At 43.4% G+C, this 23,245-nt stretch overlaps 2 protein-coding genes across 2 annotated transcripts in view; both read left to right on the top strand.

Moving 5' to 3' along the window:
* Nucleotides 1–23,245, top strand: part of LOC134646379 (formin-1-like) — a 50,897-nt gene that overhangs the window by 7,590 nt on the left and 20,062 nt on the right. Inside the window, exons 3-10 of the mRNA XM_063500261.1 lie at nt 776–942; nt 5,794–5,914; nt 9,188–9,249; nt 10,635–11,332; nt 13,489–13,630; nt 19,387–19,474; nt 22,326–22,387; nt 22,786–22,874. Of these exons, the coding sequence (XP_063356331.1) occupies nt 776–942; nt 5,794–5,914; nt 9,188–9,249; nt 10,635–11,332; nt 13,489–13,630; nt 19,387–19,474; nt 22,326–22,387; nt 22,786–22,874 (1,429 nt within the window). The remainder of the gene's footprint in view (nt 1–775; nt 943–5,793; nt 5,915–9,187; nt 9,250–10,634; nt 11,333–13,488; nt 13,631–19,386; nt 19,475–22,325; nt 22,388–22,785; nt 22,875–23,245) is intronic.
* On the top strand, nt 3,459–5,693 carry LOC135932122 (muscle M-line assembly protein unc-89-like). Its single transcript, XM_065469441.1, has one exon. It carries the CDS (start codon nt 3,957–3,959, stop codon nt 5,691–5,693), a length of 1,737 nt encoding a protein of 578 aa, XP_065325513.1. The 5' UTR covers nt 3,459–3,956.

Here is a 23,245-nt window from a genome sequence, read left to right as displayed (position 1 = left end):
TTCTGTGTTGGCACTCTCTGCATGAGCCTGGTTCCTATAGTCAGTACCGAGTTCTGCAGGCTGCTGCTGATTCTGTGTGTGCAGTGTGCCTCTGAGAAGCAAATATTGTCAGCAGGTTTGAAATGCACACAACACTGCACAGAGATGCTGAGTTCCTGCCTGCATTTTAAAATATACATTGTCTCTTTGTAGATCTGTTTCTCCATGATCTTATTGTACTGCACAGTCAGCAGAGGGCAGTCTTCCCCAGGTCTTTTATTCTCGCTCTATCAGGTCCTTAGGATGACTGAACACACCGGTTTTACACTAATCACACCTACCCACAACTGACTTCACTGCTGCAGTACAGTAGGAGTGCTGACTGAACTAATGTTGTCTGCTGCAGGGAATATGCTGTGAATGCAGATTAATATTAGTCAGTATAGGCTACTCGATTTCTCTAGCCTTTCTCGTAATTGGATCAATGTAGTTTTCTGGTGGTGTTGTTGGTGGAGACTGGGCCAAGTGTTGATTTAAAATAGCTGTGTACCCTCCAGCCTGCACATTAGAGGGTCTCACTTGTTGTTTCTTTGATGCTAAGAGATTTCGATGCCTGCTTCCTACCTCTCGTCACTGCTGTTTCCCTGAAGGTTACACAGGAAAACAGTCAGTGCTGCTTATTTACCCATCACACATGCGACTGTGCTTGTTTTTCCAATTAATTTGCGGCACGATGTCTTACACAGCTGCGACCATTAACGAAGCCCTGTGGCCGCATGCTTCTTTGTCTTCGTAGAAGAGTCCCTCTTGCGTCAGGATGATATTTGGACGCTGGATGGCGATGACCCTCAGGAGACCCTTTCACGTGTTCCACGGCCTGATCACCTGGATTTCCTACGCATCACACCTCCTGAGGATGACATTATTGGGGATACTCCATATTATCCCAAGCTGGAATGCACGGTGAGATTTTTTTTTTAAGCATTAGCACTTATTTGACTATCACACATTAAATTGGCATCTATGTATATGTTATCCAATGTGTGCCAATATTAGTATTGGTGTAGTATTTCAGTACAGATATCAATATATTGTCATCTAACATCCTGATGATAAATCTTTACAAATGGGAAATGGATCCGAATTTGTATTGGTACATTTCTTTATTAATTTCTTACAGAACCTAACAAAGAAAAAGATGCTTGAAGTCATTTAGAAATGGTTACATTGCACAGTTTGTCCCACAGAGCTGCTCCAGCTCCATCATTTAAAATACTCCCAGCACAATGTTTGCAGCACATGCATGCAGATGCAGATGGTGTTGCAGAGGTGTAGCAGTGCTTTCACAAACCGGTTTTGGAAACACATTGCTGTAAAGTTAAACAAATTCCTTTTTTTTGTACTTGTAAAATGCAGCCAAATATCCGTATAAGGTGATGCTGGGCTTTTTGGCTGCTGTTGGTGTATTGTGACATTTATCAGTGTCAGTGGCTGAAAAGTTGAAAATTGTTCATTTATGTTTTATTATGAAAAAAAAAACATCTCTAATGAGCCTATCATTTCCAGGCTTCAGTAGAGCTCTGATATACTTGGCAACTCAAAAAAATCCAGTTTCACACTTGACTGTTTCCACACCCAGAACAATGTTCCCCAGCAGTTACCCCCCACCCCACCCACCGGGGACTCATGGGGATTTGTGTCTACTCTGGCATCTAACCACCTGATCATGAATCCTTAGAAATGGGTCATGAATCCTAATCTGTAGACTACAGTTCTAAACCAAAGCTGAGTGGGAAGCCTTCCACTTGAAACTCTTGCATTAAGAGAAATGAACATGACTTTCAATTTCAGCCTTGGTATGCTCTTATATGTTGATGCTTTTTAAGGTAATTGGTGACATTTTCCCATTAAAGAGAAATGGCAACACAAATTATTTTCCTGAGCATGTGAAATATGTAATCCTGTTGAATAGTGTGCATCAGAACATTATATGTAAAACCTCTGGAGTACTTGAAGTGCTCCAGAGCAGAGACATTCCTGTGGGAGATTATCTGGGTGCGGTTTTAGGTGGGTAGTGTATCAAGACATGCATTGTTTACTAATACACCATAACAGATCTGGCTGTGAGCATAATCAGATGGCATACCAGCATAAGGGCACGTTGCATATAATTAGGTCCTGTGTGTTGTTTTGAGAGTGACAGCATTATGTGTGGCGTGGCTTCATTGTCGTTTGTTTTTATGGTATTAGAAAAACGCACCTCAGCTGTGCATAATGTCTTTTAGTGTGTGTACAGGTGAAAACACAAAGGCAGGGAGGCAGGGACACCACCCAGTTATGTGAATAGGGAAAAGTTTTTTTTATCTGTAGCGTTTACATGATATTCAGCCTGTAATCGCATATCAGTTCACATCACAGTGTCTGTCAGTGTGGCTCTTTCTAGCACAACCAACCCGAGCAGCCTACTATGGGGTGAAATGCCACTACTCTTACATAAAATAATGCCACAACCACAGAAGCTGTCACCGTTTGTAGTTTCATAGCACAGTGCTCTACAATTTACAATGTTACTTTATGTCTACAAACAGTTTTTTGCACATATAGATAAACAAGAGAGAAAGTCCAGCAGTCTGAAGGAATGCAGGAAGGGTGACCTGTGGTTGCTAAGGAAACAGCAATTCGAACTTTCTACCCCACCACCTGCTGACCTTTATCCAAATCCTATAGAGCATTTCTAACCAGTTTTAGGCTAACCAACATAGATGGTTCAAAGCCCAGAAAGTTTTAAATATATGTCCTGTTTTCAGCTATTTCTACCTTGTCATATAGAATGCTAGCATTACCTTGCAGCTAGCACCTTACAGTTTTTAAAAACCTCTTTAGAAACGGTGTTAACAAAGCTAATATTCCAGTTTGGATCTAAATTGTCAGCACTCAGTACACACAGTGTGTTCATGCTCACACTTAAGGTAGGTAAATAAAATTGCATTGCATTCTTGCCGAATTCAGTCCTGTTCATAAGCTGCTAATCATGTTAGCATATTAGCATATTAGAGCTGGCAGTGGTCATGCTGACTAATTACATCTTTAGCACTTTGCTGCTGTAGTTCACTGCTTAATAGTGTAATCCTAGCTGGACCTCTGCTTCTCTGTACCTGACCACACAGTGACTGTGTTTTGTGCCTTATCTCACTAGCCATAAGGAAGTGAGCATGGGTAATTAGACACCTGTAGAGCAAGGCACTCCTCCCAGTAAGGGAGGGGCCTGAAGGAAGGCATTCCCAGACTGGGTAGAGCAGTGAAGTCTGACAGCGTTTTCTCACACGACAGCACACACAAGGTTGGGTTTTTTTTTGTTTGGGTTTTTTTTTTTGTGAGCCGAGACAGATCGACGCAAAAGAAGAGTCTCAACTTGGAAACATTGTTCAAGTCACGGGTTTGGGATTGTACACCAGCACAGCAGAGACTTGTCCTGCGGTTTTATGGGAAAATACCTCCCGACTCACTGAACACTAGGAAATGCTGTTGTGAAAGGCAGGTGAACAGTTTTCTCCTGCTGTCCCAGGGAGATTACAGCGGGACATGCTTCCAGCCACTGAACAGATTGACTTCACTTGCAGCGTCATGGGAATCTCGCTCGCAAGGGGGAGACTTGGCTGTACCTCTGAAAACAAAGGCAGTAGAAGTCTTTATGTGAAAATAATAAAGTCTACCACATGGAACCTGTGAGTGTGTCACTAAACAGGATTACAGGATAGTTTTTGTTATTGGCACCCTCCAGGAGAAGGTAAGAGGAGCTGTGGAGTTTTGTCCACACAAAGCCCTTTTGTTCCCAGCCAACGGCAGAGGTGGAATAGGAGCAGCTTGGTAACTAGAGGTGGGGTGACAAACTTTTTCTGTGTGACATTTTAAATGGACAGTTTGCTGGAGCATCTACTTGTGTTGGTTTGCATCTGCTCTTAGTTGGAGTAACAAAAATGGACAGCGCAAGTAGTGACTTATTTGAACAGGGCAAACAGCCCAGTAGTTCCCTCCGAGGTGTCTTGAGCAATTTCTTCACACGGGATCGCTCTCCCTCTTCGGATGTGGAGTGTGCTGTGCTGGTCTCATTTAAAGAGCTTCCAGATGGGGAGACGTATGACGCTGAGGACAGTCAATCTGTTAACACTGAGAACAAACTCCAAGGGAGGAAGGATTCGGCTCAGGGTGATGTGACTGCTACCGGTCGTACAGTGCAAAAGGTCGAATCGCCAATCAGCGACTCTGACGAACAGGTTAAAGCAGCAGCTGAAGCCCCGCTTGACCCTGATCTGGTCCAGGTCACTAGGGTGGAAACGCATAGTGACAATGAAAATGAGGACGACGAAGTGGCCCATGAGGCCAAGAAGTCTACTCTATCAGAGGAGGACAGTAAAAAAGTAGACCAAGAGGACAGGAATGCCAGTGAAGCAGCACTACAAGTGCCCATGTTTAGAACACATAAACTTACAGAGAGATCCCGCGTAGAGGCTATGTTATATTCTAGCAGGTTTGCTGGCAGAAGTATCTCTAAGACAGTTCAGCTTTCTTCAATTTCCAAACAGAGAACAGGCTACACTCTCAAGGAAAGTACTCCCCCAGTGTCTGAGAGTGCAGAACCATTGGTTGCTGGAGATGTGGGAACAGGTGAGAGTGAGGAGTATGATGGAATAGATTGCTCTCAACCAGTTCCCTCAATTATCTCTGGGAATCAGTCTTTGGAATCTCCAGACAGTGATGTTAATGTGGCTTCTCCTACAAAACAGACGGACGGTACACAAGAGGAAGAACCAGCTGAGCAAACGGATGAACTTTGTTCTAGCCAGATATCCTCCTCTGTTCCCTCCAGCCCTGAGACTCATAAAGCCTCGGTCCCAACATCCTCTCCAGAGGAGCAGTCAGACACTGGCTTTAAAAAACCCTTGTCGCTGTCTTTTCCATCTAAAAAGACTAAAAGTGACAGCCAAGCAGATGCCGGTCCAGATGCTAAGCTCACAAAAACTCCTAAGACGAGCACATCATCGGCTTCGTCCACCTCATCTCCATCCAGGGGTGCAGAAATCTCTTCACCACCGTCCTTTCACATGCCTGCTCTATTCAGTGGTTTGCGGGTGCTGAAGAAAGGAGGGGTAGGGGAAGACAGGGAGGTTGTGTCAGAGATCAAGCAGAGGGAGAAGGATTCTGAGCTGGCTCTGCTTAACCTTAAGAAGTCTGTGAACAAAGCCAAGCTCTTCCCCGAACAGAAGACAGGCTCTCCTATGAAAAAACACACTGAACCTAAATCTATTACAGAAACTAAAAGCACTGTAGTGGGACAACTCAGTCATCTGCTTAAGCTGGACAATGATGACCCAAAAAACTCAGTCAATGGGCAGGAGGGGGATTCTTTAGGAAGCAAACAAGAGTCTGCAGAAGGAGAAGTTGTTTCAGGAGCGAAAACTCCAGAAACTCCAGCTTCCACTCTTGAGAGAAAGACAACCTCAGACGTGGCCTACGAAACCTTCAAAAACCTCCTTGGGCCCAGGACCACCAAAAAGGAGAAGACAGAAGCTGTAGATCTGGAGGCGGTGAAAAAGAAAATAAAAAACGATAAGGAAAATCTGAGGTCGATATTTGAGAGAACCACCAAATCTCCTAGCAAGGAGGTCAAAAGTCCCAAAGAAGCTATTGTATGTAGTTACACAATTATATTTTAAGTCACATATACTGTTGAATTTAAGTCTTAAGACTTTATTTCATGTCTTTATAATAAATACATAGCTTAAAGATTTTTGTTTCTTTGTTTTCTTCCCATAGACAGAAGTCACGTCTCCTACAGACAGTGAGGACCGGACTCCAGGGCGTCTTCAGGCTGTGTGGCCACCACCCAAACCCAAGGATGAAGAAGAGAAGGTGGGGCTCAAGTACACCGAAGCAGGTAAGAACCACAAGCTTGTAGGCTTAGGCTACGTCCACACTAATGTGTTTTCATTTAAAAACTCATCGTTTTCTCTCCGTTCTGGCCTCCCGTCCACACTGAGACGGCGTTTTCGCTGATGGAAAACGCAGCGTTTTGAAAACGCTCTCGAAAATGCATACATTTGAAAACGGTGCTTTCGCGTCGCAGTGTGGACAGCGAAAACGGAGACTTTCTAAAACAATGACGCATTTTAGTCATAAGATGCAGTCATGTGACCAATTAAACCTAGATAGCGGAGGGCATTATACAGCAGTTGTTTTGTTTACTCTCAATTTTGACAGCCCTATTAAAGATTAAAATCAGTCTGTACATGCTCCGGATAGCTTTTCTTCAAATTCTTTAATTCTCACTCGCTTTTGCAACTTTGTACTTTTGTGTTTCTCGCAGCAACAACTCCACCTCATTGTTAGTCCATTTAAAAAGCTCGCTGCTTTTCCTCAACATTTTGCCGCGACGTTTCAAAGAGCCGGAAAGTAAATAAACGGCAGACAGAAATGAGGCAGGTTGAATCTTCTTGCGTTTCACGCATGCGCAGTACTGGAACGTAAGCGTTTTTGGCCGTTACAATGTGGACGCGCAACTCTGTGAAAATGACTGAAAACGCTAGTGTGGATGCGGCGCGTATTCAGACGAAAACGCCGTTTTCAAATCTATCCGGGCTAGTGTGGACGTCGCCTCAGGCGGTGCTGCCTGTATTTACACCTAAGACCAGGAATGCTGACTAAGAGTCACACCAGCTAAGCTTACACCAACAGGCCTCATGTTGATTAGCCTTGTAAATGAAAGCTACTAGCCATACAATCTGTGTGAGTTAATGTTCAACTTTAAAACCCAGAAACAAATACAGCACCCCTATCATCTAACCCTCGAATGCTTACGCTTTACGTGTCTGAGATAAAAGCAGTAGTGTCGGTGTGAAAGACCTTTAATTCCATCTAAGAGCACTATGAGGCTGTGTCTGCACCTTAATGATGCCATTTTTTTGTTGTTATTGCACCACAGGGCACCATGTGTGGCTCAAAGTGGAGATGGGGGGAAAATGAGGATTGTCCTGGCAACTTGCCATGTTTAGCCTGATGTGTTCTTTAAAAGGTGCAATGACACACACATAAGTTAAAGGCGCACAAAGGTGATGAAATTACAGCCTAAAGTTAAATCACAGCAGCAGTGCAACAGATGTTGGGTGTTCCCCGTGGTGGAGCTTCATCCCAGAGAATAGATTAAGACTAGCTAAAATGGATTATTCCAGTGCAGTGATCTGGGTCCCGTGTTCCAGCTTTGCTCTTGTCAAGTACGGTAGTGTGTGTGGAATTTAAGAAGCAGAGCAAAGTCCAGGCTATAAGCCATACAGACCATATAAACCGTGCATGCAATCAGATATCTTTAAAGTATTTGTTAATTTACGGATTGCAGACGCTGGAAATGAAGTCTTTGTTGCTGATGAGAGCCACAAATCAATCTTTTTTTTCTTGCAATAAAATTGGCACACAATGCATACTACAAGTGCTTTGTGGGACTTTTTCCACTACAAAACTCCATAAATGGCATGTAGTGTTTCAATGAAGAATAGTTTGTTGGTTTGTTAGTCACTACAACTAACTGTTCACAAACTGGACAGACGTGGATTTAAACTAAGACTTGACTTGTCAGCAGAAGCGTTCAACAGTACAGTTATAGCTGTAGTTAATAAACAAATGCAGCACTATGCGTGTGTCTGTAACAGTGAGATCAAGTAGCTCTGAGTTGAAAGTTAACATTAATATTTTATTTGGATTCTGTTGTAATCTGAAAATAAACATGTGGCCATATATATGTCATTGAGAAGAGATCAGTTGAAAGAATTGATTTATTGACGGACATAGTTGGAGTGATAAATTCTTTGGCGATTAGACTCTGGAGATGCGTAACGAACCAACAATGGTAGGAAGTAGGAGAGGACGTCCCAATTCAGGGATGTCAGCCCACTTTAATCTTAAGTGGACCAGAGCAGTGAAACACCTTTTTCTGTCACTGTACAGAAGTTCAGCTACACCTTTAATCCCACAGATGTCTTGATATAAAAAAGAAGCACAGTTTCAACTGTTTTCTTTTCTGTCCTTTTAATAATTTATATGTTAGTTAATTATGTTGGTGCGGTATAAATGGCCATGAGGGAGGTCTTAATCGGTAGAAAAAGCTGTAAAAGTGCAAAATTTTTGTCTTCCTCTACATTTTTCAAAGCAGTCCACCAGGCCAGATTCGACTGTTTGTCAGGACAAACTGGCCCTTAAGTTTTAAAGCCCTGCTTTAGGATGCAGGTGGTAGCAGAGAAGAAGCAGGTGGAGACCCAGGATTTCAAACTGGTCAGCATTAGATGAGAAAAAGTAGATGGGCAGGAGGTGTGTGTGAAAAGGCAGCATCACAGACAAGTTCTGAGATTTAAAGCACGTGGAACAGAGGCTGATTAGCTCATAGAAAGTGGGCAGGAAAATTGATCCGGCCAGAGGGATGACAGAACAGAGTGTGACAGCGTGGGAAAGTGGAAGTGATGTAAAGAATAAACTAGCAGCACAAGCGCCCCAGAATGCAGGCGGTTGGATGAGTGAACACTAGTCTCCCTTAATGAGCTTGCACATAAGCTACATTATTATAACATTATGAATCTCAAGCAAGTTTTGTTTGTGTTCGTTTTTTTCATTCTGTCCGTAAAACCAAATCAGCATATTTTATCTAAATGTTTTCTATTGCTGTTTCTTTAGCCGGCAGCATGGTATGAAACTGGTTGGTTGAGTTGTTTAGTGAAAGCGATCCGCCCTTCTCTAGTATTTTTATCATGTTTAAAGACTGCTGTACAAGTTGTTGAGCTGGCTCTGTTTCACGGATGAAGTTGATGTTGAAATATTCATATGTTGAATCAATTCATAATTCAACACCCTTTTCTATAAATAAATGGAAAACAGTGAGCAGTGATTACTGAGTCTTGTAAAAGTAAAGTATTAAAGACGTCAACAATTTTCTAAGCCAATACATTTCTAAAGATGATATTGACATGGCACATAGCTTAATTTCTGGACATCTATGGTTTGATTTCTTTGCCTGTGTGGATTGGACGGGTTGTTACCGACATCTGGTGAGAATTTCATGTCAAAAGCACTTTTAGTGGTCTAATGGGTGATGCGTTCATTACTTATGTTCCCCACTGTATATGCAGAATATGCTTCATTAATGTGCCTTTGTTCTGCGTTCTTCCAGAGCACCAGGCTGCCCTCTTGCAGCTGAAGAGAGAGTGCAAGGAAGGGCTGGAAAAGATGCATGTAAGTTTTCTCATGACTGCAGTAAACCGGACACAGGGAAAAATGAGCAAAAAAGGTCGGACAAAAAAGAACTAAACTAATACTGATGCAGGCAACAGAGACAATGTGGTCTTACATCTGAGTCATGACAGGCATGTTATAGCACCTGAGTTAGGGAATTAAATTTCAGTGTGAATCGAGCTTTAGCTGTACATTTGTGCAAGATGTAAATGAAGGATAAGTTCAGCTGTAGGAATTTGGGTTCTCATAGCAGATGACGGTTATGACCACAAGATGGCACTAAGTAAGCATGAAATATTCAGCTGGGGTAGCTTCAGTATGCAAACTAAAAGGCTGGAACCTTTGAGCTATTCATGTTACAGTGATGAACTAACATCAAGCCTGTCAAACTTTGATGGACAAATGTATGTGCATGAGGAAAAGTGCTATGATATATGAAATGTAATTGGAATTTTACAATCCTGACATTATGCAGAGAAAAGAGATCTTAGATGGTGGGAAAAATGAAGGCAATTATAAATGAACAAACCAATTTAAAAGTGCTTGCTATAATATAAGTCTTGAGGCAAACTTGGATTACTTAATGTGTACTATTACAACTTCCAGCTGTTCAGTCCTTTCACACACACAAGCACACGCAGACACACAGATGGCTCCCATCAAATGTCTCCTTAAAAATGTTAGTTAGTTTATCATTTTTCAAAAATGGTGATTTGGAAGTATTTGAAATATGTTTTATCTGCCTATTTAAACAAATTTGCTCTTAGAAAAATGAAAGAGACAGACTAAAGTTCTGGCTGTGTTATAGAATTTGTGCCACTGATGATAATTTGCTCTCTGGGCCACTCCCACAAAAAAGTCTGACCTCAGAATCTTTTTTTTTTTTTTTTTCCCTGAATTTCTGCTGAAAGCCATTAATTTTGTCTTAATCTTTCGAATCCGCTGCTGACACAGAGAAACATGTACCGCAGTCAAACCACAACAAAGGCTGGGCTAATTCTATTTCTAAACTGACATGAGTTAATAAGGAACATGTGTAAGATTTATTGCAAAACAGTTTATCTTTAAAATCAGTGCTTTGCTTTATTTGGTTCTCCTTGTTTGAAATGTCAAATAAAAATTGGACTTTGGGGATTTTACTGTAAGAATTGGATACTAACCTGAGGGAAACATTTAATTGGAATAAAGCTGAAACAAAGATGAAGAGATATAATACCCTCTTTAAATAAAGAAACGTGTACTTGGAAGAATAAGTAGGCACTCTAGTCCAAATTCATCTCAGGGAAAACGCCGTCTGCTGCCTGATACAGTTCTGTTGGATGGTGGGAAATGACTAAAGTTGCTGATACTCTGGATTTGTTCTCATGGCAATTTTCTTCTTACAGTCAGAGTTTGAGTTTAAGATGTTCCAGCTGCGTGGTGAGCACGCGGTCTCCATATCACACCTGGAGGGAGTCATTGCCAGTTTGGAAGGAGACAAGCCATACAACGCAGGACGGGAACGCCGTGAGGTCCGCGATGTTGCTGTGTTCACCGGAGATGACCCCATAACCAAGACCTGCCGCACTGTGGGTATCCAGACGGACCGGGAGACGTTCATCAAGAGCCCCGAGGGTGATGGAGGCGGGCTCGCTCAAAGCCCCAGTCAGAACCTACCGAAAAAACTCAACTTGGACTCGATCGGACTTAATCTAAAGGCTGAAATGGACCAAGGGCCTTCTGGACCACCACCGCCGCCGCCACCACCTCCTCCTCTACCAGGTTTCTCAGGGCCACCAGTACCCCCTCCTCCTCCTTTGCCGGGCAACACTGGAGCCCCGCCGCCACCCCCTCCACCACCACCTCCTCCCCCTGGGGGTGGCCCACCACCTCCACCTCCTCCACCACCTCCCCCTCCCGGCTTACCTGGCAGTGGCCCACCTCCTCCTCCCCCTCCTCCAGGAATGGGCCCCCCACCTCCTCCACCTATGGGGGGATTCGGTCTCGGCCAGAAAGCAGATATGGCCCCACGGAAACCTGCCGTCGAGCCTGCGTGTCCCATGAAGCCTCTGTACTGGACCCGGATCCAGATACAGGACAACAAGTACGTATAACACAGGATTCACTCCACTGGGGCTTCATTGGACTTCAGTTTACAGCTTAGTATTGTTTTTTATAGATCTGCAAACTCTAAGAAGTGAAAGTGAAGCAAAAAAATGTTAAACTAGGTTTGATGTCATTGAAAATCTGTGGTGCACTTACAGGGTTTGTCCACCACACCACACCACACTACAGAATTTAATTATATACTCCCTCTTAAAATGTCCCACAATATGTGTCATGGTCCTAAAAAATCTATAACCACAGATTTAGCCATTATATTGTAAATTGTGGGGGGTGTTTTGTTTTTTATTTTAAACTTTAAGCTAATACTTCAAAATCAAACTTCAGTATGATGATTTTAAAGATGCAAATGCTTTTGCTGTTTCCTTTGTTACTGATGTAAACCTGCTACTTTTAAGGACTGCATGGGTTAGATACACAAATATCCTGCAGTCAAAGGAGTGGCCCTGTCATCCCAGTGCAAATGAAGCTGTAGGCATTATTGGCTCTGGGCTAATGGGGTCTCAGTCTAAGGCTTGAATGCTCCTATTCAAAGAGATTTCAGAGATATGGTTGCTGCACTGCACTCCCTCATCTAAAGGCCCTATTGAGATGCTCTGTAATAGTAAGTGGATTATCCAGACCATTTACTGTGGCTGTGGTTGTTGCCTTTGAGTGCCAGCCTTTCAGCTTTATGGCCTTGTATTTCCATGGCTGGATTAGTGGGGAGAAGCTGAGCTGCGGTTCGTGTTCTCTCGCCGGTTGTGGCCAGCGCTCGAGGACTAAGTGTCTACACTGCAGCAGTTTCGTGTCAGCTATAAATTTAACTATAAAGGGCCAAGTTAAGGGGCATTAAATGGGTCAGATGTTTAACTGTAGCTGGATCAGCTGTGTGATCTGTGTTAATGGTGTGAAGGTCTGAGTTATGAGGTTGGGGGGGGGGGGGGGGGGGGGGGGCGCTGTAGGGGGGGATGCAGTGTGAGGTTTGAAATAGTGCCCAGTGTCTGAATGTAACCTGAGATGTGGAGTACAGTGGGCAGCATGTACGATGGGGGGGATTTAAAGGTGGATCTGAATTCACTTATAGCTGTAGTCCAATTAGAAAGTTGTCTTGTGGATTTTTTTCTTTTTGCCAGGAGGGGGAGTCGGGTCTGAGTTTCTTTAGTAAGCTACTTTCCTGCATCAGAGCCATCAGATGTTTGTTGGACTCGAGGTAGGAGAGAAAAAAATCCAAGGATTTGTTTGTTTGTTTTTTAAGGCGGTATCATTAGAAAGCCTCTTGGCTGCCCTAGGTAAATATGCTCACCTCTGCAAATGCATGCTTTGGAGACGCAGCTGAACTTGCTTGACCCTAATCTAGTCACTGTTGAAAGACAGTTGATTGCTCTGGTATTTAAGCCACGATAAGCCTCCAAGCACTTGCACCCAGTGCGGTTACATCCAGGCTCTCCTACGGTGGGCTGCTGGCTGTAATATCGTTCAATGGTGACCTGCAAGAAGAACTGTGACGTGTGAGGAGATAACAGGAAAATTATGAATCCTGTCATTCCAAATTCTTTGTTTAGAATACATTTCAGGTGGGAGGAGCCTGCTGATTGTGGCGTTAATGTCATTTTGATGACCAGACGTGATGGGGGTGGGGGGGGAAGCAGAGACAGATGGGTTGAGTTGAACTAAGTAGATGTGTTTTTAACAGCAAACTGCTGAACGCCCTCTTGACTCTTACACACCTCTCGTTCTCGCTTTGCGCCTCCGTTTGTTTCTTTTTCCACGTTACTCGGCAACTTCTGCAACACAGCATTGCTCCCCGTAATTTTGTCCTTTGCCTGGAAATGGTGATTTATTACAGAGACAAGCTTGTCTTTAAACTTTTATTTCTATCACCCCGGTTATAAATGGCGCTCTTAAAAGTCAAGATTGCGACCGTGGCTGCCAGGTTTTTGTCCAAACAGCAAAACGGACAACATCAAATGAGCATCCAAACATGGAAAACACTCAATTTTGTGTGGTTCAAGTAGCCTCCATGTTGCTAGCTGTTCTATGAGCCGCCGTGACTGTGATCAAATGTTTTACACCCTATAACCTCAGTTTTTCATGGTCTGTTTATATTTTAAAAATTTATGATCTGCACTTTTTTTTTTCTTTTTTTTTTTGTAGCAACAACACTTTATGGTGTTCTCTGGAGGAGCCAAACATCGTCAACGCCAAAGAGTTTGAGGACCTTTTTTCCAAGGCTACACTGCAGCCGAAGAAGAAGCCGCTGTCGGACACGTATGAGAAGAAAGCCAAAACTAAGAAGGTAGCATCATTTGGCTCCACTCACTCCCCGGCTTGGGTTGTATTGACTTTGGGCGCTGTGTTGAAAGCTTAATTCATCACTTGATTCTTTTGCACATGGTTATCTTGCACGTTTTGCCAGCTGAGGGCAGGCTTTTTCTTAAATTTTTTTTCATCTAGCTTTGTTTAATAGAGGCTTTCTGTCTGCCGTCATCTTCACTCGTAAATCCAAGGAAGAAATAACAAAAGGTGAAACAAAAGGAGGAAAAAAAAATTGATTGCGAGCCTCATCAAGCCCTCCTCCAGATTGTTGTCTGTAGTTGCCAGGTCCTACACTGGGCCAACACTGGCTATCAAGTTCACTCCCTTATGTGCGTGTTGGTGTGTGCTTTTCTCCCCCCCCCTATGATCCAGTTCTGCAGTGTGGTGTAACCAGGGCTTCAGGATTATGCCTTTTCCCTTTTGTGCAAGGTTAATTTTTCAAATCAAGAACAAAAAATCAAAACAGATGTGCTTTCTGCCCGATTGATCTGCCATTCCCTCTACCCCACCAAAGACTCCTCGATGCCGTCGTGTTAAATCCTGCAACTCTGCACCTCTCTCTCTCGCAGCCAGCGCTGCGTCAGCGTCCTGGCCGCCTCGCGGTCCCCGCCAAGGCGTCCGAGCAGTTAAAAATCAGCCGCTGCCCCAGACTTTAACCTCTAAATCCATACGCGTCCCCTTTTCTGATCAATTTGTTAAGGCTCCACTCGGCTCCAGAGGGCCAGAACGTGTATATGTGTGTGTCCATCCCAAGATCTCCCGATTCAGTCGGGTCACTCAGACTGTCCAACATTTGATCCAACACAGACAGCCAAGTCCAGACACAGATCTCGCCAACTGTCTCCTGTCTGGGCTTACATCACTCTAAAGGAGGTTTGACCCCCATTAATAACAACATGTTGAAGCAAATTCATAACAATCAAAAAATCCCATGTCCAACATAACCCTTGTCCCCTCCCCCCGGTATTTGAAAGAAGGACCTTTGTGCTACGCCGGCTGGGTTTGTTATCTGTGTTTAGACATTTTGTTCTCAGTACTGTGGTTTTATTTTATTTTATTTTATGCAGTTATTTCTGGGGTTAAAGAGGAAAGGGGGGAATTGTTTCCGGCTGCCTTGACGTTCAGCTCGCTGGAAAGGTCATCGGAATAATAGAAACTTGTTTACTTAATCATTTCCTATCCCTGAAAGTTTATACTCTGAGTGACTGGAGGAGAAATAATTTGCGAGGGAGATCATCTAAATAATAACCAGCAGATGATGGTTTCCAAGAAGTTCAGCTGGTTAAAGGACAGGAAAGAAAGGAAAGCGAGCCACATCTTTTTGGGAAGCTGGGGAGTAAAGAAAAAAAGTATAATAGAAGATTAGCTGCTTTTGAGCGGAAGAAGGAAAGAAAATGGATAAGGATTTCTTAGATGGTACAAAAGAGAACGCTATAGGCCCCCCAGCAACTGCAGAGTATAAAAGTACACGTTGTTTACTTGTTATCTGACAGAGTCCTGCAGTACTGAAGCAGAGGCAGGCTCACAACCTCCAGGATATTTGGATGACATTGTAGCATTAGTCATGTTACATTAAGTGATACATGTAATTCACAGGCAAGTATTTTTGGCTCATGAGTTGCATCTGCTTAGGCTTCTATGAGAGGATGTCACACTGTTTAAATTCCTTCGGGGTGCAAAGGAATAGGGCTTCCACAATTTTCATTGCGTCATCTTTCCACGTAGTTTTGTGAGTGCACCGTCATAGTCCTGGTTGCAAGCTGTTTTATTTTATCAGTTAGTCTGAAGCTTAATGGGTTTTTTAGATGGCAGGAAGTAGCTAAATAATCTATGCAAATGTTAGAGACTATAGTGATGCGTTTGAATCGCAGAACAGAAATAAAGTATTTGAATAACTTGCTAAGAAAAGTAGAATTCATATGAGAAGCTAAGCTACTGCTTTACCTGCTGTGCAAACGTCTTGAGCCATTCTTCAGTTCTGGGAAAAAATGGGAAATGGGTGCAGCAATTATTGAACTGTGGAAACATGCATGGAAATACAATTTATAAGGCAAAAACAGCTTATACTTTAAAGTCAATATTTTTGGTGTGACCACCTTTATTCTTTAACACAGCCTGAACTCTTTCAGCTTTCTTATCATTTCTGTAAGTAGTCTGTAGGAGTAGTTCTCCAGGCTTCTTGAAGGACATTCAGGGCTCTTCTTTAAACGTTGGCTGCCTTTTGTTCTGTTCTGTCAATATGATCCCACCCTAAAATTCAGCCCCAAATCCTGACAGAGCCTCAACTGTGTTTTACAGATGGCTTTAGATACTCACTGTTGTAACGCTGTCTTGATCTCCTCAGTACGTATCGACAGTGATTTGAACCAAAATTTTCAAATATGGATTCATCACTCCATGAGACCTGTTGTCAGTGTTTTTGAGTCAAGCACTTCTTTTGTCCTCCACAATTTCTTTTCTTTTCTTCACACTGCACACCAATTGGAATCACTGTTTGTGCATAAATACTATTTTATGGCTCTCAAACTGTATTTTCATTGGCATTTTTTAAAAATTCCCTAAAGTACAAGTGAAAAGTGCCTGAAGATTCAATTTAAAGTTCTTTCTTTGCCAAATTGTCTGTTATGTGCAGACGCAACACTGGTTTTTATGCTTGAAGGATTCATAAGTCAGTGTTGAGTGGCTTCACAGCTGGACAGTCAGTGTCCTAAGAAACGTTTTGAAAGGCCTTGAAGAAGCCAGGACAAAATATTCTTCAAGGCTTCTTTCAAAAATACAACAGTGTCTGGCTCTTTAGACATAAAATATAAAGAGTTTTTCACTGTACTGTATTTCCCATAACTGACCTGTTCTTTCTTCATCTGCTTGTTTCAACTTGTAATAGTTGTTTCTTAATAAAATAAGCAAAATAAACTTAGACCTCTGGAAGAGATCAAGAAACTTCATGCGCAGTGGGACATGCTTCCTTTTTTTTGATTGTCTGTTTTCCTGTAGGCTTCTGGCAGCGCTGCACCTTCACCTCCCTCTAAGTTGTAGGAGGTTTGTTAATAAATCTGTCTTGTTCTGTAGTTTTCGCAAAAATCATTCTCCCCATGTGGTTCTTTAAACACACTCGGAAGCTTTATAAATGTCTGCCCAGAACAGAGATTTAAGCACGACTGTTGAAAAGACTCTTTTATTCGGGAGGTTCTGATTGGACAGGGATGTAGGTGATAGCTTCTCAGTTTGGCGTGACATCTTCCTCTGCGCAATACCGGCTGACACACATGTGGACGACCTGCCTCCCATCTGTCAGCACACTCATTTTCAGTCTAACGTTGCCAGCGAATCTGGTTACGTATCTGTATTAAGGAGTCTTTGTTTGTCTCTATTTGTGTGTTTCTGCGTATATTTTTATTTGCGCGTCTGCGTGTGCCCGCTTGCTTGAACACACCTGTGTGGTGACGGCACATCCTCCGCAAGTCATTATGCACTTGCTCAGAAAGTGTTGCCAGAACATGCTAACACCACAGCCCCGGGGGCTGTGGACGGCGAGAGGAGATGAGTGGGTGGGAAAGGAATGTGTGTGTACATTATGCATATGAGCCACTTCCCCGTTTTCCAGCAACTGCACACGCCAAAAGTTGAAACTCGGGGGATGCAGGCGATGCCTACATGAGTGAGTTAATCTTTATCATGTGTGCCATAGAAAAATCAAAGCTCTTGTTTACTCTGGAGCTCGTCTCTCTGCGCCGATTAGCATATCAAAGCTGAGGAGACGACGTAGAAGAGAGCTCTCTCACCGGGGAAGACCGGACCGGGGGTATAATTGCACGCATGTGGCTTCACCCCGATGGCTTGTGGAGGCGATAAAGTATGGGCACCTATGTGAGCGGGGGAGAAGGCGATGGGCACGTCGGTGCATTTTTGAGGATCGAGGAGGGGAGGGAGGGATGATGATGATGATGAGGGAATAATTCCGGTTAAATATGCCGGTGTGTGCGTGTACAAATATGCACATTAGTAAACACAAAAACTGAGGTCTCTTTTATGCACATAAATCAGAGCTCTATCAAGTTTATACATGGCAAGTCTCCTTTAACAAACAGCAGCTTTACGGGTTTATGGGAATAACTTATGAGCAATCATACTACGTTTATTAAAGACATATTTGAAGTCGTGGCTATGACGTGGGAGAGTGGGCGTAAGATTAACATTTCTGGGCGAGACTGGGGTTGCTGAGTGTATCGCAATTGGTTATTGATGGGAAGTCTCGAACCAGTTGTTATTGTAACATTTGCCTGGGTGATTTCAGACAGATAGTCAGAGAGACATCACTGCGGAGCAGGCCGCTCGCTCAGACGTGGCTGTGTAAACTATCCGTTCGGCTCTGATTCTGCATCACCCAGGCCGCATCGCCTAACACCGGCCACCTGCTTCAGCTCAAGGCTCTGACATCCCAGTGTCTCCTTCCATGATTTTGTTTATTTTCTTAGGGGGGAAAAAAAGCAGTCTTTCTTTCTTTTGACTCGTCTCCGTTACTCGAGCGTCCTCAGCCGTGTCGGGTCAGTTCTTTTGTTCTCCACCGGAGGGAGCCATTAGCTATTGGTGTCTACCTGTCTCAGCATCAGCATCTCCCAGCTCTCTCCACCTACCCCGAGCTGTTTGCGTGTCTCAAGGCAAGCATCCAGCATCACTTGTCTTTTCTCATTAACTTAACTGTTTAGGCTAATTGGCGACTTCTGCAAAGGTTCCTGCGCCGCTTTTAGTGCAGCCTATCCAGAGTGGTTAATTAGAGGTGTTGGGAAAGCCTGGTACTCAGCCGTCTCATAGTCCCCAGTGTAGGAGATCCCTAGTGATCCAGGTAATAGAGCTGGAAGCAGCATGGCACCCACTAACGCCCTGTAATGCAATACCAACTTCTAAGGCTTCTGCTCTCCAGCTCCCACTGGACGGCCCAGTAGCCGACAACACCATAATACCTAATGAAGAAGCCTAACACATTAACTTTTAGAGCGGGGCTTTACCTTGCCAAAACTTTCTCTGGTTTTACGGCTAATTCAGTCATAAGTAATTGTGACCATGTGTAGGCACAAATAAAAATCCTGTGAATTTATAGTTTGTTATAAAAGCACTGCTTCTCTTTGCCGTGCTCTTCAAGACTGTCCTTTTATGGTGCCACTTTTTGCCTTTGTACTTTCACTGCGACTTGATATTTTTTGATTATATCTCGCACGTGTTCTCTGGTAAACTTTGGAGGAGGTGCTTTTCCTAACGTTTGCTTTCTCATTAATGTAACTTGACAAAGAGGGTCCCGGCTATGTGTGTACGCACGCCACATTTCCCGGTAGTTTGCGTCACGATGATGGGTTATCACAATTAGTGCTGATTAGTTCGGTCATTTGGGTCAATCCCGGGTGATTCGCCGACTGCTCAGACTAACTGGGGCTTTGGGCGCTCTGTCTCGCTGGTCGTCCGTCATCTGCCACAGAGGGGAACTGGTGAATTTAACCCACCCTCTCGCTGCTCGAATGAACTTTTTATTCACTGTCTGTCCCTCAGGTTATTTGATGTCACATTTTGAATAACGGACGATTTACGTAAAGAGTAAATGTCCTGTTAACCTAAAAAATTGCATTTTTCTGTAACCCATATTTCATATTTGAATCCCCCCACCCCCACCCCACCCCCAACTCTCTCGATACTTTATAATGTAAATTATTTTGTGGTTTGTTTATTTTTTTTCTTTCTCTCTAGATTATCAAGCTGCTGGACGGGAAGCGTTCCCAGGCAGTTGGCATCCTGATATCAAGCCTGCATCTGGAGATGAAGGACATTCAGCAAGGTGAAAAAATCTTTTCCAGCGTCAGCCTGTTGATCGCATCTAGAAGCTTGCAAACACTACATTATATTCCTGCCTTTCACAGAAGAAACTCATATTCCAATTCAGCTGCGATAAACTAAATTTACTCTCCTCTTCACCAGTAAAGTGAGCAGGACTCCTGAGGAGATGCAGATGGAGTTATTTTTAGAGATGAGATAGTGAACTCTGCAGCAAAGGCTAATTTCCAGTGTCTTGACAGCTACTAATTTGTAACTCCAGACACTTTTTTCTGGATTAATTTGTGTTTCAAGTGGAAAGTGGATGATTTTTCCAGTTACCACTGTGGGAAAGAAAATGCCTCGATTTGTCAAAATGTGAGACGGCAACGTCAGGATGAAAGCAGCCTTTCGCTTCTGACGGGCCTCCTGCGCTGGTTAAAGTCAAATTGCCATCTCCTTCATTTTAAGAGCTGAATAGATTGATTGCATTCTTGGCTGTTCTGTGGAAAATGCACGCATACGTGTGCGTGTCTAAAGTCCCTGCATGGGTGAGTAAACGCATAGTATGTGTGTTGGGGACATCATAGGTGGGCCAGGAATTAGTCCGGCCCTGGGACTGTGGCGGAGAATGCCTGCCGCCTGCTTGTCTGAGCATGCGGCCAGCAGATCTGTTTATTGTAGCCAGTGACGGTTTCCACAAGCCTAATGGGACTGACACCCCACTAATGATCTAAGCATGTACAAAACCACGTTCCACAGTTAGCAGACACTGCGCTACCACATAAAACCAACTCAAAACACAAGCCAGAAAAGCGGATACACCAGGACAACCATCCTGTTTCGATTTCTTTTTTTCTCCCCCCTTTCAGTTCAGTTTCTCTTCTGTTCCAGTGTCAGTTTGGTTAAAAAAAAAAAAAGGCCGGCTCACACCCAGCGTGAGGCTGCTTCCTTGTGCTTTAATGGGAAGTGTATGCGAAATGCACAATTTGAATCTGACAATGAAGGACAGCACCTTAATAAGCACTTCTGAGGGCTCTAGTCCCTTGCTTCGCCTGCTTGCCTCCCCTTTGTTGCCAAATTAAAAGGACATGGTACATGTAATGTAATTACAGCTACTAGGGAGGGAGAGAGTGGGAAGCAGGGAACTAGAGAAGGCAGCACTCGGGTTAAGAGCAAAGGGGGGGGGGGGTCAACTGCACCCGTGGAAGTGACTGGGCGACCTCAAGGGCCACCATGGTTCAAGGGCAAAGGGAGGCTCTCCCCTACACACACACACACCACACCACACACACACGCACACACATACACGAGTGAAAAGTGGAAGGAGAGGGTGTGAAGCCGTTGGCAGGCACGCTTTGATCTGTCGGTGTGGAGAGATATCCGGCTCCCCTCGGATCAGAGTGCTCCTGTGCACACTGAAGCAGGCCCCCCTTTGGCGGGTGATTGACGGCTGCGTGGCTGAGGGACTGAATAATCCACTCTAATAAGATGTAGGAAATGGACCTCCAGCGTTTTCTCTGATCCAGACGTCGGGACCACATTGACAGCTTCTCTGCAACAGAACAGCTGGGAACCAGAACGCAAATTGTTACCTTGTTAGGTGGAAGTAGTCGTTGGCCAAAATTGTTAACATTACCTGTGCAAGTTTAATACACGAGACATTCAACTGATAAAAAAAAGAAATCTGTTCTAAAGACATTTTTGCAGACCTGCTTTTTGTTTTTTTAGTGTGTTTTGATAATCAGAAGTGCCATTTAGTTCCATTGGTTTCAGTATAATTAAGACAAGGACCTAGCACCAGATTCTCCTGCACTGTGCAGCTCACACCAAAATAATCAGGATGAATAAGCAGCCCTGTAGTCCAGCAGAAACACATGTATACTTGATTTTATGATGTTCAGTTTTCTTCTTTTGGGTCAAATAAGTGTCATAAGTTTTGTAAATTTCAGCAGGTTTAGCTGATGCGGTATGTTGTGTAGTTTATGATGGCAAATGTTTGCAAACTTTAGCTTAAATTTGCGACATAAATTGCTGATATTAGTTTGCGACTGATTGACGCGTCTCCTCTGTGGCCACGGTGGCCGTCAGAAAGACAAGTTGTCCTGCTGAGTAGCGCATTTCAGAGGAGCAGGTCGTGCACAGACCTTCTCGGCTGACAGTGACCAGACAACCATGAGCTGATCCAAAAGCAGTGTTGACCGTACCCACTTCTACGTGCATCACTAAGATATAAACCTACGACACAGTCTCTTTCTCTTTCTGTGATCATTTCATTTTGCCTTCTGTTTACACACTTGAACGTACAAAAATCTTCTAAACGATTGCCTGTTGCATTCACTTCCTATCTGCTCCAGCATCCTCTGTTTTTCCTTAGTCCACCATCTACTGCCCACCTCAAACTCATTAGTTAGCTGTTGGTGGTTCTAGCTGTGAGCTCTCAGGTTAAGCAGTTTCGGGCTTTCTTTTCTTTGCTGTGCCGAGGGGCTTCGTCCCCCAGTTCGCTTGTCCACGACAAGAGGGGGAAAAAGGAGCTTCGGTGTACGCTCAGACTCAAGTGTGCTCAACCTGGCCACACTCCCAGCTTTACTACCTCAAGCTAATATTGTAAATTAAGTGTATAATTCAGTTAAATGGCAACTGAATTATGCACTTCACTTTTTGGTGTAGCGCACAAGTAGCACCCTGTATTATATTTTTTTAATGTCATTCTTTGTTTTACTGGTTTGGGAAATCTTTTTCTGTAAAATATGAATATAAGCTCTTATATAAAGCTGCCACAAATGTAATGTTCCATTATTCAGTCTGTAAGTAAATTAAAGGGCTGTTGTGGGTCTGTTCTTTATAACACCAACTGCTTCTGTTATCTTTTCCAGCTGTTCTTAATGTGGACAATTCTGTGGTGGATTTGGAGACAATTGAGGCTTTATATGAAAACGTAAGTAGCGTGTGTGTGATATTTAAATGTTTTAAAAAAGGGAATGAAAAGGAAAAAGGCTCTAAAGTTTTCACAAGTTTAAAATAAAACTAGATAACACCTACAGCGGGGCAAATTATCATTCGACTCCCTGCTGAATTTGTAAGTTTTCTCTATTTTTTTTTTTTTTCCTGATAGCTTCATTTTAATGGCGAGATACAGAATATCAATCAGTTCAGCAGCCGATCAAATAATTATTTCCCCCACTGTACATGGTGTTAACGAAGCAAATAAGGTTTCTATACAGATGCATCTTAAAATCTTCTCTAACAAAAAGTTGAATTGCCTATATTTCAACACAATATTTACAGTATTGAGCCACATCTTTGTAATGACCTTTGCATTGTGTCTCTCCATAGAGGGCCACCAGTGACGAGATGGAAAAGATAACGAGACATTATGAGACATCCAAAGAAGATGAAGTGAAACTGCTGGACAAACCTGAACAGTAAGATTTTGTTTTTAATCAGGTCTCACCAATTTGATTATGTGTGAAGGGATATAGATATATAGACAGAGATATAGAGCTATGGATATCTATCTCAGGGCTTCGTCATTAGTTTCTACACAAAGTGTGCATTTTTACATAGCCTTTGCGTACGTGCAAAAATGTGCATTAATGGACACTGCTTCAGTAGTTTTTGTCAGGGTTAAGCAGTCCAGGCCAGTTAACGAGGCCTGGATCCAGCGGTGCCATTCAGCCTGGCCTTCCTATTTCCATGTTTGACCAGAGCTGTCACTATAGCCTCCTGAGTCATCCCTACTCAGTGTCTACCTCCATCAGCAGGGTCTAATCACACAGGATGTTACCACTCCGCT

The sequence above is a fragment of the Pelmatolapia mariae genome, linkage group LG16_19 (genome assembly GCF_036321145.2).
Source record: "Pelmatolapia mariae isolate MD_Pm_ZW linkage group LG16_19, Pm_UMD_F_2, whole genome shotgun sequence".
In the NCBI taxonomy this organism is placed as follows: domain Eukaryota; kingdom Metazoa; phylum Chordata; class Actinopteri; order Cichliformes; family Cichlidae; genus Pelmatolapia; species Pelmatolapia mariae.
The sequence above is the reverse complement of the archived record's forward strand: the minus strand, read 5'-3'. Positions and strand labels throughout refer to the sequence as shown.